The sequence below is a fragment of the Cyprinodon tularosa genome, unplaced genomic scaffold, assembly GCF_016077235.1.
Source record: "Cyprinodon tularosa strain WSP-4 unplaced genomic scaffold, ASM1607723v1 ctg1, whole genome shotgun sequence".
Classification (NCBI taxonomy): Eukaryota; Metazoa; Chordata; class Actinopteri; order Cyprinodontiformes; family Cyprinodontidae; genus Cyprinodon; species Cyprinodon tularosa.
Window position 1 is genome coordinate 5255072 of NW_024037781.1, and position 12438 is coordinate 5267509.

Genomic DNA, 12438 nt, shown 5'->3' on the forward strand with positions numbered 1-12438 from the left:
TTAACTTTTTCCAGCTTCTAATTATCACTAATCTCACCCACCTGCCAGTTTCCCTTACATTGGGCTCAGTTCCTGCTATCATGGCCAGATCATTGTTTGCTTTCAGTTGGTTCACGTTTGATTCCTGTTAAGTGTTCTGTCTGTCAGTTTTGTTAGTTTTAAGTTTATTTCCAAGGTGTATAATCAAGTGAGGAGTTTATTTTTGAGCCAATGTCTTCAGGCTAGTTTTATCATTAACCAGTGGTGAGAGTGTTTCAGCATTTCCAGAGTGATTGTGTTTTCCTGATTCCGTTCCCTCTCACCCAGTGGCCCTGTCTGGTCTGCTCGCCTGAACCTCTGTTAGACCTCCAAGGTGCGCTTCTGTTTGAGCTGGATGCTCGACGCACAGGACTCTGAACCTGCCTTCTCGCACTGATGGATTCCTGGAACCCGGATCTGTCCGTTCCTGAGTGGATCGGAACCCCTGACAAGACTGCGGACTCCTGGGTTTCAATATTACTTTGGTCTGATCTGAATCCCTGTCCTGGACCAGAGTCCAGCCTGTTCACTGGGGTTGCTGCATTGGGGACAATCTGGATGGCTTGACGTTGGCAGTGCATCGGCTTATCCTGCCTATGATTGAGAGGATGGACTGAACTGTTAAACCAGGTAAGTGACTCACTCTAATAATCATCCTATTTTCAGATGATCGTGGTCACTATCAGACTTCAGAAAGCTAGAGTAAGTCTCAACAAAATGCTCAAATAACCTGGCGCTGATGGAAATGATCGGCGTTAATCAACCGCAGAACCAATTAGACAGGGGAGCGAGGAGCAAAGCAAAAAAAAACGAACCATCAGCGCCAAGAACATGAAAACTGGCTGGCATAAAATTTGTTTAAAGAAATGTAAAAGTTATAAGTCTAAGTCAGTGCACGATGGTAATTATTTAGCAGTTTACCTTAAAGCAACAGTATTAATGCAATTCACTGAGGGGTAAAAAGAGTCCTTAATTTTTATTAAACATAAATTAAGTTGATTTCTGGATCGTATTGCTTGTGTTTACAATGGTTATGTGTAAAAGACACCTATAGAGACACAAATATTGGTTCAGGTCAACCGTTTTTGTTTTCATTTGGTTTTACAAATAGCTAATCCTTTTTTACCAATGCAGAAATCTGTTTTTCTAGCAACTAATAGAAATATAAAATGTGCACATTTTGACACTCAATAATAAAGCCTCCATATTGTTTTTCTTTGTTCTCTTTTCCAAAATTTATTTCACCATGGAACTACTATAGCCTTACACACCATCCCTCTGGTTTACATTCATGAACTTTCTTATTCACATCCAATAACTTTCAAATGGGACTTGTCAAGTTCAGCGTATTGAACGGTCATTGAGATGATGTATTAGATATTAGCTATGCTTTGGTTGTGTTGATTTCAAACTCCATTAACATTTTTTGCAAGGATCTCTTTTACTTACACAGTAAAGTGTTGTATCTTCATTTTTTTACAGTACAAGCAAAGAGTTTATGGCGTATCATGCATGCTTGCAATACCAAATGCACAGGTACAATGTATATCATTTATTTGATAACATGGTACTCTATTGAAAAAAGGAGAAACATATGGATATACAGTATAAATCTAAGCCTAAATACATTTTGTGGCAGCACAGAACATTTCACATTCTATTATGGGACCAAGGCCATACAACAGTTGAAGTCTTTGTTGGCTGTTTTTTGTCTTTTTTTTTTCTTCTTAACGTAGGCTCACGTGGCATAGAGTAATCTCCAAAATGAGCAGTTGGCAGCTGTTGTCAATGAGTGTTGCTTAAAAGATCTTCTTTGGATTGCTCCAAGGTAAAAGTTGCTGCATGCATGATCAAAAAGATTTGTAGACTAGAGTTTATAACAACCGTATCCTGAAATACACAATTTCACTTTGCAGTTTATTAAAATTAGAACTCATACAGTAAACCATTTTTAAATCTCAACATACAACCCAGAAGCAGTATTTTAAATTGAAATAGCCTCTCTGCCTGGAAGATCATTAATATCAACTTGCACAGAAAAAGTTATTGTTTGTCACAATAAAGACTACAATTGTAAACACACCAGTTAGAAATGTCTCTGGGCAGACTGTTTCTAGGAATTTTATAAACTTGGAGACAAAACGGAATTTGTGCCAACAACATAAACTATTTTATTTTATTTATGTTGTGTTCTTACAGTACGTATCAAATTCTAGAGGTAGCCAGATCTCACACAAAGTCAGCGGAAGTATTTCTGATTTCCAGATAAATTGGACTTTTTTAGAATAGAGTCCAACAGCTAGTGAGGCCGAGCTTTCCTGTAATTCCTTGAGAGTCGTTAAAGGTTTTCGTCTTATTTTCTTTATTTTCATAGCATTTATTTTTAAATAATGACTGGCATCTGTTCATTTCTCACCTCTACACAGTAGAAAATGGACCTCCTTTACATAGTCATTGAGGCCCCCCTTTTAATCACTATTCCAGAAATCCAATTACATTTGTGCTTTGATTATTCAAGTACTATACATTCAGTTCTTTGTCATATTCTAGACTGTACATGTTACAATTATTTATTTCTTTGTGCCCAAACTCACCCTTATCAAGTATGCTGTTTTTTTTTTTTTTACTCAACACTTCTCATACATGCACATAATCTGATGCATGAACAGAATTGCTTTGAACGTGCACAACCAGGTTGTAACTGTTTGCTTTGCGACCTAAGGTGGAATGGTACAGTTTTGTCAGAGAAAAAAAAGCACAGACAGAGGAGCCATTTTAAGCCACAAAACTGTTATAAGTTGACATTTGTCCACAGCTCAGCAAGCAGCACAGAAAATAAATGGTGTACAGATGCACTCCAATCTAAACATCTCTGTGTCTATTTTTCTCATCAAACACATGCAAAATGGGAAAAAAAATCAGTCCCTGGCCTCATTTCTTCTAATCACTTGTCAGAAGGGGTGGGTTACATTCTAATGGAGAAATGATGACCATGGCTCATTATCCTCTCCCTGAAAAATGGAACTGATACATTCAATGCTAGTATGTGCTTAAAATTACCCGACGAACTGGTTATCGTGGGCCATCTTTGTGTTCTGTGAAATCTATTGGTGTCATTCAGCAACAAATGCAGAGCTCACTTTTCAGTACATACAATAGATGGAGTGGAACTCCAGAATTTTGCCTGTGATAAAGATGTGTGTAAAGTCTTAAAATAAATGAATCATTTATTCTTTTGAGTACCTTTATAGATGATAGAACTTCATATCGCCTTTTAGTCATTTACTTTTTTTTTTACCCAAACAGTCCGCTTTTAATTTTTACCCACCACAGTAACATTTTGTGCTATCCTGGACATCAGGGTGTGATAAAATGTTTTCAGATCATGACCTTTTTTTATTACGGATGTTGTTAAAACATTAGTGGCTTTAGGTTGAATAAAGAGGATGAAACTGAAAAGGGCTTTGAAACATGCCTTTAGCTGACAGAATAACCCACTACGAACAGTAATTATATCAAAATAAAAACAAATGTATAAACATTTTGCATTTAAGATTTAAAAAATATGTTTAATGTAATATGCTCTATCCAGAACTCCTCAAGTGGAAATCTTTTAGTTTCACCAGGTTTGATAAAAAAAAAAGCCTTTTTAAAGGAACCTTTTACTATCCGATTATTAATTCATTAATCAAAAAATTATCGACAGATTATTCAATTTGCAAAATAATCGCTAGTTGCAGCCCTGAAACTGACTTTTTGTTTTGCAAGAACCAAATTCAAACAATGTATTAAGGCTAACAGTGGAGTTTATATCATCCAACTCTATCCAATGACATTAGTTCAGTTCAACAATAACTGATACTAAAAGGAAGTTGAATTCTGCTGTAACTTTTTAGGTTGCATGGATCTTTTATGCTTTCCAAGTGTACAACCTCAGATCGCAGAACTAAAGATGTGTGATTAAAGGGCTCTGTATACTCTGTGTGTCGCAGTTAGTTTGTTGCAGGTATTATGCAGATATTTTTGATTTATGCCAAATTTGGAAGCGTGGTCTGCGCTATGTGATTCCACACCACAACGCAAGAGGGACAATCATGAACTAGCTAGGATTGTGGGTGTCCGTGTGTGGGTTTGACGAGCTTGTTTGCCTTCTACAACCCCTCATCCAACAACGGAAGACACACAGTTCACCCGTGAGTGTTCCCCAAAGACTGGCCTTGTCGCTTCGTGTTTTGGCTTCGGGTGCAAATCAACAGAGACCTACAAACTAGCGTCCTGTGCAATGTCTGGAATAATGTCTGAGGTGTGCCAGGTGTTGTGGACAACACTACAGCCAGAGTATTTGCCATTAGGTACCAAACAGGAAATACGCATACTGTAGTGTAGAGTGGATGTAAAATTGAACAATCAGAGGCCTCCTTTCTGTCCTCCCTTCGAAGCTATCAGCAGCACTGTCTGCGATCCCCTACAATTTTGGGGAGGTGCACCAGAGTGTCTGCGGAATGGAGGGGTGGGCATATCTGTGTTAAATTCGACCTGGTTTCTGAGCATAAACTAGGCCTTACAATCACCAATATTAACCTCAACATTAGTATGAGTGTGTTCTGAACCTCATGTAGGATGTTCTGATAAGTGCAAGTAAAGGTGTTGAAAAGCAAAAAATAAAAATTTTTAGGTTAGACTTTTAAGAATGCATCACTGTTAAATGTTCCTGCTGCAACAAAAGATACATTTATTTTATTCCTTTTTACACATCTTTACGGGTTTTGAATCATTGTGAGGGTAGCTCTAAGTAAGGAATTCAGAGAGCTAAGACATGCTCCAAAATGGATAAGATGCTTGAACTGACTTGTTACAATAACCCCTATCTTTTCCCATGAAATAAACTGACTGGGAGTCAGTGACAATCACAAATTTTGTTTTCTTTTTTTTTTTTTTTTGGGTTAAACACATAGTGTATGTATAGACATATATACACACCTATGTACAAAAAAAAAAATGTAAATCCACCATACTATCACAATAAATGAACTGGTCTTGAATAAAACAAAGTAGGTTAGGAAATAAAATAAATACCGGAAGACAAGGAGTACAAAAATATCATAATACTTTATGGGTTAAATAGTAACTAGTTTTGCCCCAAAGGGCCATTGGCAGTTGTTCTGAATAGAAAGTAAAATAAAAGAAAAAGTTTTATAAGCAAGTTTTGAAAATCTGAGTGCAAATTTGTCATGCAATCACATGAAGTTCTGCTTTTAATCTGAAAAGACGGCAGTTTTATTCATAAATTGTGCTTATTTTCTTTGTGTTTGTCCACAACAAACTTAATAAAAATTCAAAACCTGAGACAAAAATCATCTTAAAGAACAGATTGAAAAAATTTTGCTTACCAGATCAATGCACAGGAAATTGCAAATAGTATCAAGAGTATTATAAACACTATAAATGCATATGTTATTCTGTTTCTACACTGTGCCTACTTTAAAAATGCATAGCATACCACTTTTAATTGGTTAATTTTAGATATTGCCTGCACCCGATCAACTTTCAATAAAAAAAAAAAATCTTGACTTTAACTGCTTTCGCATATTTTTTTAAATATATTTTTCTAATATATGTTTTTTAATTTGCTGGCTTTCTTTTTTTTTTTTTTTTTTTACTATATACACATTATCAATAAGGGCATATGTTGGGGAAAAACAGTTACAAGTCCAAATTACAGTACATACTTAAAATAAAAAGTAAAAAGACCTCAGTGCTCAGGATTCAAAGACTGCAAATATATATATTTATATATGTATGCATATATAAAAAACAATTTCAATGAGAACTTGGTCCAAAACATAATAGTCTTTAAGTCAGTTTTTTCTCTTTAATCTTGCTTTGTTGCAGTCTTTGACTCGACAGGTTCCATCAGGTACAAAAGCAACAAAAAAAGGAGAATGAACAAATGAAATGAAAGTCAAAATCAAACAATAATGAACACCAAAAACAGTTTGGATCAGACATAGTAGAGCCAATAGATCAGGTTGAATAGTGAGAAAACGGACGGGAAGATAATACGAGACCAGCGATCGATGGCATTCACGTCCGTCAGGTCGGGGATTTTGATTTTGAGCTGAGAGGATCGCCTCCGTAAGCGGCTCCGTTTGATCTGGGCAGAGCGGTCCAGAGAGTGGCGGCTGGCAGAGCGTGGCCCAACCCCGCCGCTCTGCTTGCGGTACTGGATGTGCGAGGAAGCCGTGCTGTCCAACTGCACCATGGACTGAGAGTTCCTAATGTCTGCCACACTGGTAGTGATCTCACCTCCTGCCACTTCGTTGTGGATCTCTAACGTGGTCAGCAGGATGTTTCCGTGGCCGTGCGGTTCCGCCTGAATGGATTAAGAAGAAGAAGGAAAAAATGGATGGAAATAGCAAAGAACTGTCAGGATTTTGTTGATTTGATAATAGTTTGGTCATAAGCTCTGTTGAGCTCCTCAAAAAAAAAAACGTTGGTATCTGCTTAAGTCGTTTTTTTGTTTAGGAACCATCCATCCATCCATCCATCCATCCATCCATCCATCCATCCAAATTATTTACTAAATATTTGACCAGACCAGACCTACTGTAAACTTCCAGAGGCATAGGCTGCTCTGCGCTCCGACATGTCAAATTACCTTTTTGTGAAGCTGATCTCTGCCAACAGAACCCTTATTTGCCAGACCAAACCCATCAGTCAGTCTTACAGGCCTGAAGCACTCAGACTGGAGAAAACCTGATCTTGAGGAATACAAGTCCTCTGTATTATCCTATATTGACTTCTTCACTGATGCTGTCCCTCCCGCAAATACCACTATAGGTGGTCATAACTAGAACCTATGGTGAGAAAAGGACTTAGTGCTCTATGTAGACTTGACTTAGTCTGTTTACTATACCATGGCTATAAAAAGTTTTTGGATCAAGTTTGAATCATACAGCCTAGACCTGTTTGAATAATATCCAGGTCAGATCACATCCACATCATAAAAAGCCAGTCTAGAGTTTGTTTAAAACTGTAAAGAAACCAACTTCCCCAAACAGTCTGGGAGTGGTTGTTTTGGTACGAAAGGGTTTTCTTTTAAAACATTAAATGGGCCTGAATGAGAAGATTAAAATAACTCAATGGCTTTTGTCCCTGAGTATGAACTTATGTAAAATCTAGGACAGTCTATGAAACACCATCCTACCTTAAGATTTACATAAAAAAAAGTTGGAATGCCCTTCCTCTTAGTTTGTTTAAACAGCTACCCTCTTATTTTGAAATGTAGCCAATCTGATAAAACGCCTGTGGGTCATATCCTGTCTTACTCATGTTTTTTTTTTTTCAAAATAGACAAGTGTTTCTCTGTCATCTGTCAAAAGACAGAAGAATAGACTTGATCAAACAATGGAGGAAGGCACATAAGTAATCGTGTCAACTAGAATGTCTTCCATTTAGGAAGGAGAATAATTCATTGATGAGTCTGAGGGGTAAGCTGCTACCTCCTTTCTTTTCATTCCCTAAATGTCAAAGGTTTAAAATGGTCAGACCATCAAAATGCATAGTATTAAATGTCAAGTTAGCCATTTCAATTAGAAATAAAATGAGGGTGTCCTGATTTAAAGTAGTCACCAGAAATTGATTTCTTTTTTTGTTTAAGTTACATTTAAAAGGTTTTGGTCTCTCGTAAGTATTTATTGTTTATTTGCATCATTAGAACTTTTACAGAATTTGAAAAATCAGTTTTCAAAATACAGTAAACTTGTCCAGACATCTTAGAGATACACAGGCTGCCACAAGGTTCCTTGTATTTATGTTATAAGTGGCCATTTCTTTAAACCATTCTCATTAAGGTTAATGCAACATCTGCTCTGTCTCTACTGAATTTCTTTTTTTTTTAGGTTTGCTGAAACATTTTGATAGCTCTATAGTAAGATTTGATAAAGCTTTTCAAGTTATTAAACATAATGTCCATAGCTGCATGTTGGTTATTTTATTCTCCAGGTGAACAGTTTTATGTTTATCTTTTGATTATGTGCTATTATGTTATTCTTATACATTTTTCTATTTTCAATAATCTTTTTGCTGCTATAAACACCAGAATTTCCCCATTGAGGGGCAATAAAGGGATATTCTATTCTATTCTGTTCTATTCTATACTATTCTATTCTATAAAGTAGTTTCACTTTAGGAGAACTGTAGAAGAGCAAACTAAACGCTCAAGAGATGAAAGAGACATACTAAACCCCCACTTAATTTATCCTCAACTCATCTACCACAAAATAAAGCCAAAAAAATCTGTATATAAATACCTTAGACCCTATAAAAAGTCTATAGTTAATATTAAAGCACCCTTGTAGAAGCGTTTTAAGAACATTTTCAAGTATATCAAGTAAAATTTTAATTCAATAATCAATCTCCACTATCAGCATGTTTCCAAATAATTGCCGATCCCTATTTATAACACTGATTAAAAAAATTAGCTGGTGTAATTACCATTTTATAATTAAGGCACAAACTTTGTAACTGTTATCAAAGCACTCATAACTGCAAGGTGTCCATTTGGTGGGCTATTATTCTTGATTCTTAATACGATCTAAAACATATCCAAAACACAAAAAAAACCACACTGTACATCATAATTCATGCCTATGAAGAGTGCTCCACAAAACAGATGAACAGAAATGAAGAGTGGAAAGTTGATTCTTCATGCAAATGTAGCAACTGGTGAAGTCCCACATTTTTGCTAAAGAAAAACAAAAGTTGAATTTTATTTAAATCTACCCATTTTTGAACAGTTTTCAAATGTGTTTTACAGTTTATTGAAGTATAATATACATAAAAATTACTGTTGGAAAAGTTATAAAAGAAAAAAGTTATACAAACGATTAACACACTTTTAGATTGTGCTGCTTTGAGACAAATACACAAGAGTTTACGTCTTTGTTACTTAACATGATGGAAAATCTCTAGCAACATGTAGCATCATTTCATAGCATATTATTAGAAATTATTTTCAGTTTTTTGATAAAAGCAATTAGATGCGTGGATGTTTCAATTTTTGGGGTTAAAATATTTTGATATAAACAATGAGATTTTGTTTATCCTACTAAAATTGTCCTGACGCTTACACTGACCCATGCTTTTCTCTATTTAAACAACCAAGCTGACAATTTTTTATCTGTGCAGAGAGAACAAAATTCAACAAAAACATTGGGAAAAAAATCCTCTGATTTGTAAAGAGTTTTTATATCCAATTAATATCTTTTACATTTCACCCATAATAAGGATATAGTTGCTACATATAATCAAGCTGTTTTAGTATTCAAAGTAACTAATTAAAAATAAAGTATATCTTTAATCCACTTGTCAGATAAAATGACAGAGGCAGTGAATTTCTAAGGAAATAGAGACAGACTTCATAGAAATTGTTCCTTTGTGTTTTGACCTCCACAGCAACATCTTTCAAGTACTTTCTTGAGAAAAAACAAACTCATGCACAAAACAGCATGAATAAAATTAATAAGGGACTGCCACCAACCCATAAGGGTGCTGTAGGGTCTCCCAGTGTCTCTCATTGTGCATATAGATCACTAATTAACTGCAAGATCATCTGTGGTCATTTCAAGTGTAGAGAGATGCTTGATGAGGGACCTCTGCAGTGACTACCTAAAGGAAGTCAGGCTGACCATATCTTACATGCGCTGTGATAAAAAATGACTTTCTGATGAGTTCAATGAGAGAGCCTTTACAAGCAGCATGCATAAAGAATGAGCTACGAGAGGAGAACACGGCATCACCAGTTCCCACAATGTAAGCATGAACTTCACTTTGGTAAATGTCATGGAGATGTTTTTTTTTTTTGCCTTTTCTTCTCACATGGATATAGAGATATTTTGCACAAAGGCAAAAACCAGATGTTGATCACATCCATGTTGGCTGATGGGCGATGGCGGAGTTGACTTGAGGAAATTGAAGATCCTCATTTGGAGAAATAAAAGCAAGAACAACTCACCGAGCGTGAGTGGCGAAGACCTTTAATCTGATTGGACCGTTTTAGGGATGCGGTCCTACTACCTGCCTCCTGAGGAGATGAAAATATTCAGCCACATCTGGGGACACATTCCTGGAAATCCACTTTGTCAAACTATACATGGAACATTAACCAGCCTGGAATGCCGTCATCTTCTCTTCTTGCTATGTTCACTTTTGGATTTTCTCTGTGTCTTTGTGCATAACTGTAAGTGACAGCGTCGTGATTTAAGACAAACTTCAGACTTGTTCTGATAATAAGGGGATATTGCATAATTATATGTGGTTTTTTAATGTGAAATAAAGAAAGCATTAAAGTAATCACGATGCTTGTTTTTGATGCTGATTGCCATATTTATTCAGATTTTTTAAAATGACAATCATGCAAATTTCGAGAACCTTAAATGTCACTGCAAAAAGGATTCCAAATTAGATGTTTCTAGTTAGTCAGTGCAAAACTTTTTCAGTGTTTTCAAAATAAATGGGAACCCTTTGTATGCTGTAATGTGAGGCGTGTCAAGGTTTGGGCCAATCTTACCCGTGCTGCATCGTACTTGGCCGCTCTCTCGTTGTTAGCCTTCTCTGCTTTCTCCGCCAACTTCTTCTGCATCTGAGGTCCTCTCCCGAAGAATATATAGTTGACAAAGGCATACTCAAGGAGGGCGAGGAAGACCATGACAAAGCAGCCCATCAGGTACATGTCGATGGCCTTAACATAAGGAATCTTGGGTAACGTCTCCCTCAGGTGGGTGTTGATGGTGGTCATGGTCAGCACCGTAGTGATTCCTATGGTAACGTGGAAGCAAATGTTAGGAAATTAAATGAAAAATAACAATACATTAAACAGAAGCTTATCAAATGTAAGGTTTAGCCTAAATATGGAGCCTTCTTAAACCAAAAAACAAGAAAGAAAACAAGAAAAGAGAGGACAGATCGAAGGAAGGTGAGACTCAAGGGTTGAAAGAAAAATTATTAAAAGGGGGGACGACATGGAGATGAGACACAATGACAGAAGAAAAAGAAGGAAGGCCATTTTGATAAAGAAGAAGAGTACAAGAGAAGAAAGAAACTAAAGAGGGAGGAGGCCTGAATGAGTGAGCGCAGGAGGAGTGGACACAATGAAAGAAAAGAATGGGACAAATCTGGAAAAAAGAGATGAAAAATGCAGGAAATACAAACTTTATTAGTCTTTCCATATTTATCCAGATCTTACAAAAAAAATGTTCCTTACTTTTCAAAAATGCATAGAAACCCTTTGAGAAGTAGAAACATAAAGCAAACCAAAACTTACCAAAAATAATTTGCTAACCATTTCATTTTTTATCTTATATGCATGGACTTTACTTCGGCTTCATTGAAATTCAAAGGTCTGCCTCAAAAAACATCCCACTGCCCCTCGGTCATCCAGCGGAAATAACTCATTAGAATAGTGCTGCATGTACCTAGCTCCAAGCTCTTGCTAACCTTACACTGTCAGGCTAAAACATAGTTCTCCACGTATAAGGCACCGTCACACATGGTGGGTTGGTGTGACAGGAGAAGATGCCTATAAGTGCACTTGGTTGACACACATCAGCATCAACAATAGCTTGGAAAAAGTCACCGTGCAGCATTAATAACACAAGATAATAGTTACAGATCAGTTTGTATGAATAAAATTAAGGCAGAGGTTAGACTTCAATTTATTTTAAAATGACTTTATGGGACTGTAGCATAGTCATGAATTTGGGAACACTTTTCCTCAGCAGAGAAACTGGTCAGAGTTAAAGGGTAGAAGATGAACTGTAAAGTGCCTTGAGATGACATGTTTTGTGAATTGACGCTATATAAATAAACTGAATTGAATTGAAGATGAAGCAAAATATTGGTAAATCCAGGAAACAAAGCTATTTAAGCGGCAAAAGATATAGCAATAAAAATTGTTTGTGTTTTGAAACGACCTAGTCAAAGTTCAGATCTACCTACTGAGAATCTGTGGCCAGACTTGATGAAAGATATTTATAGGGTTTTAATCAATCTATTTTGCTGATTAGACTTGCAGTAAAACATGGTCCAACAAAGTATTAAGGGTATAGTGGAGGATTTCTGCGAATTTCTACTTAAAAAAAATGCACATGCACAACCCTGTACCCGCTCCAGAGAAGAGTGCGAGAACATGCACAAGCCCATTTCTCCTCGTTTTACTAAGAATGATGTGAATAAGATTTCTCCAAATAACATGCCAAACTTTCCTTGTTGAGTAGAAACTTCGCAACTGAGGCATCACTGGTATGTGTTTTCAGTATACTCCATCGTGTGAAAGACTCTTCTAAAAACACTCTGGTTTGGTTTCTCTCTTCTGAGGCCTTTCCCTTCTCCTCATACACTTCATAGACACTTTTTCAGTTA

General features: G+C 36.4%; 1 protein-coding gene across 6 annotated transcripts in view; it reads right to left on the reverse strand.

Moving 5' to 3' along the window:
* Positions 1 to 4942: 4942 nt before the first annotated feature.
* The window catches only part of LOC119784889 (gamma-aminobutyric acid receptor subunit beta-3-like), an 89629-nt gene continuing 82133 nt past the window's right edge, over positions 4943 to 12438 (reverse strand). For 3 of the 6 annotated variants that reach the window (XM_038287280.1, XM_038287197.1, XM_038287522.1), the window contains 3 exons: positions 10589 to 10836; positions 10034 to 10102; positions 6020 to 6391 (listed from right to left, as the gene is read on the reverse strand). In XM_038287280.1, coding sequence (XP_038143208.1) covers positions 6020 to 6391; positions 10034 to 10102; positions 10589 to 10836 — 689 coding nt within the window. Of the gene's footprint in view, positions 6392 to 10033; positions 10103 to 10588; positions 10837 to 12438 lie in introns of all 6 variants that reach the window. The other 3 variants (XM_038287442.1, XM_038287595.1, XM_038287365.1) reach the window with 2 other exon arrangements.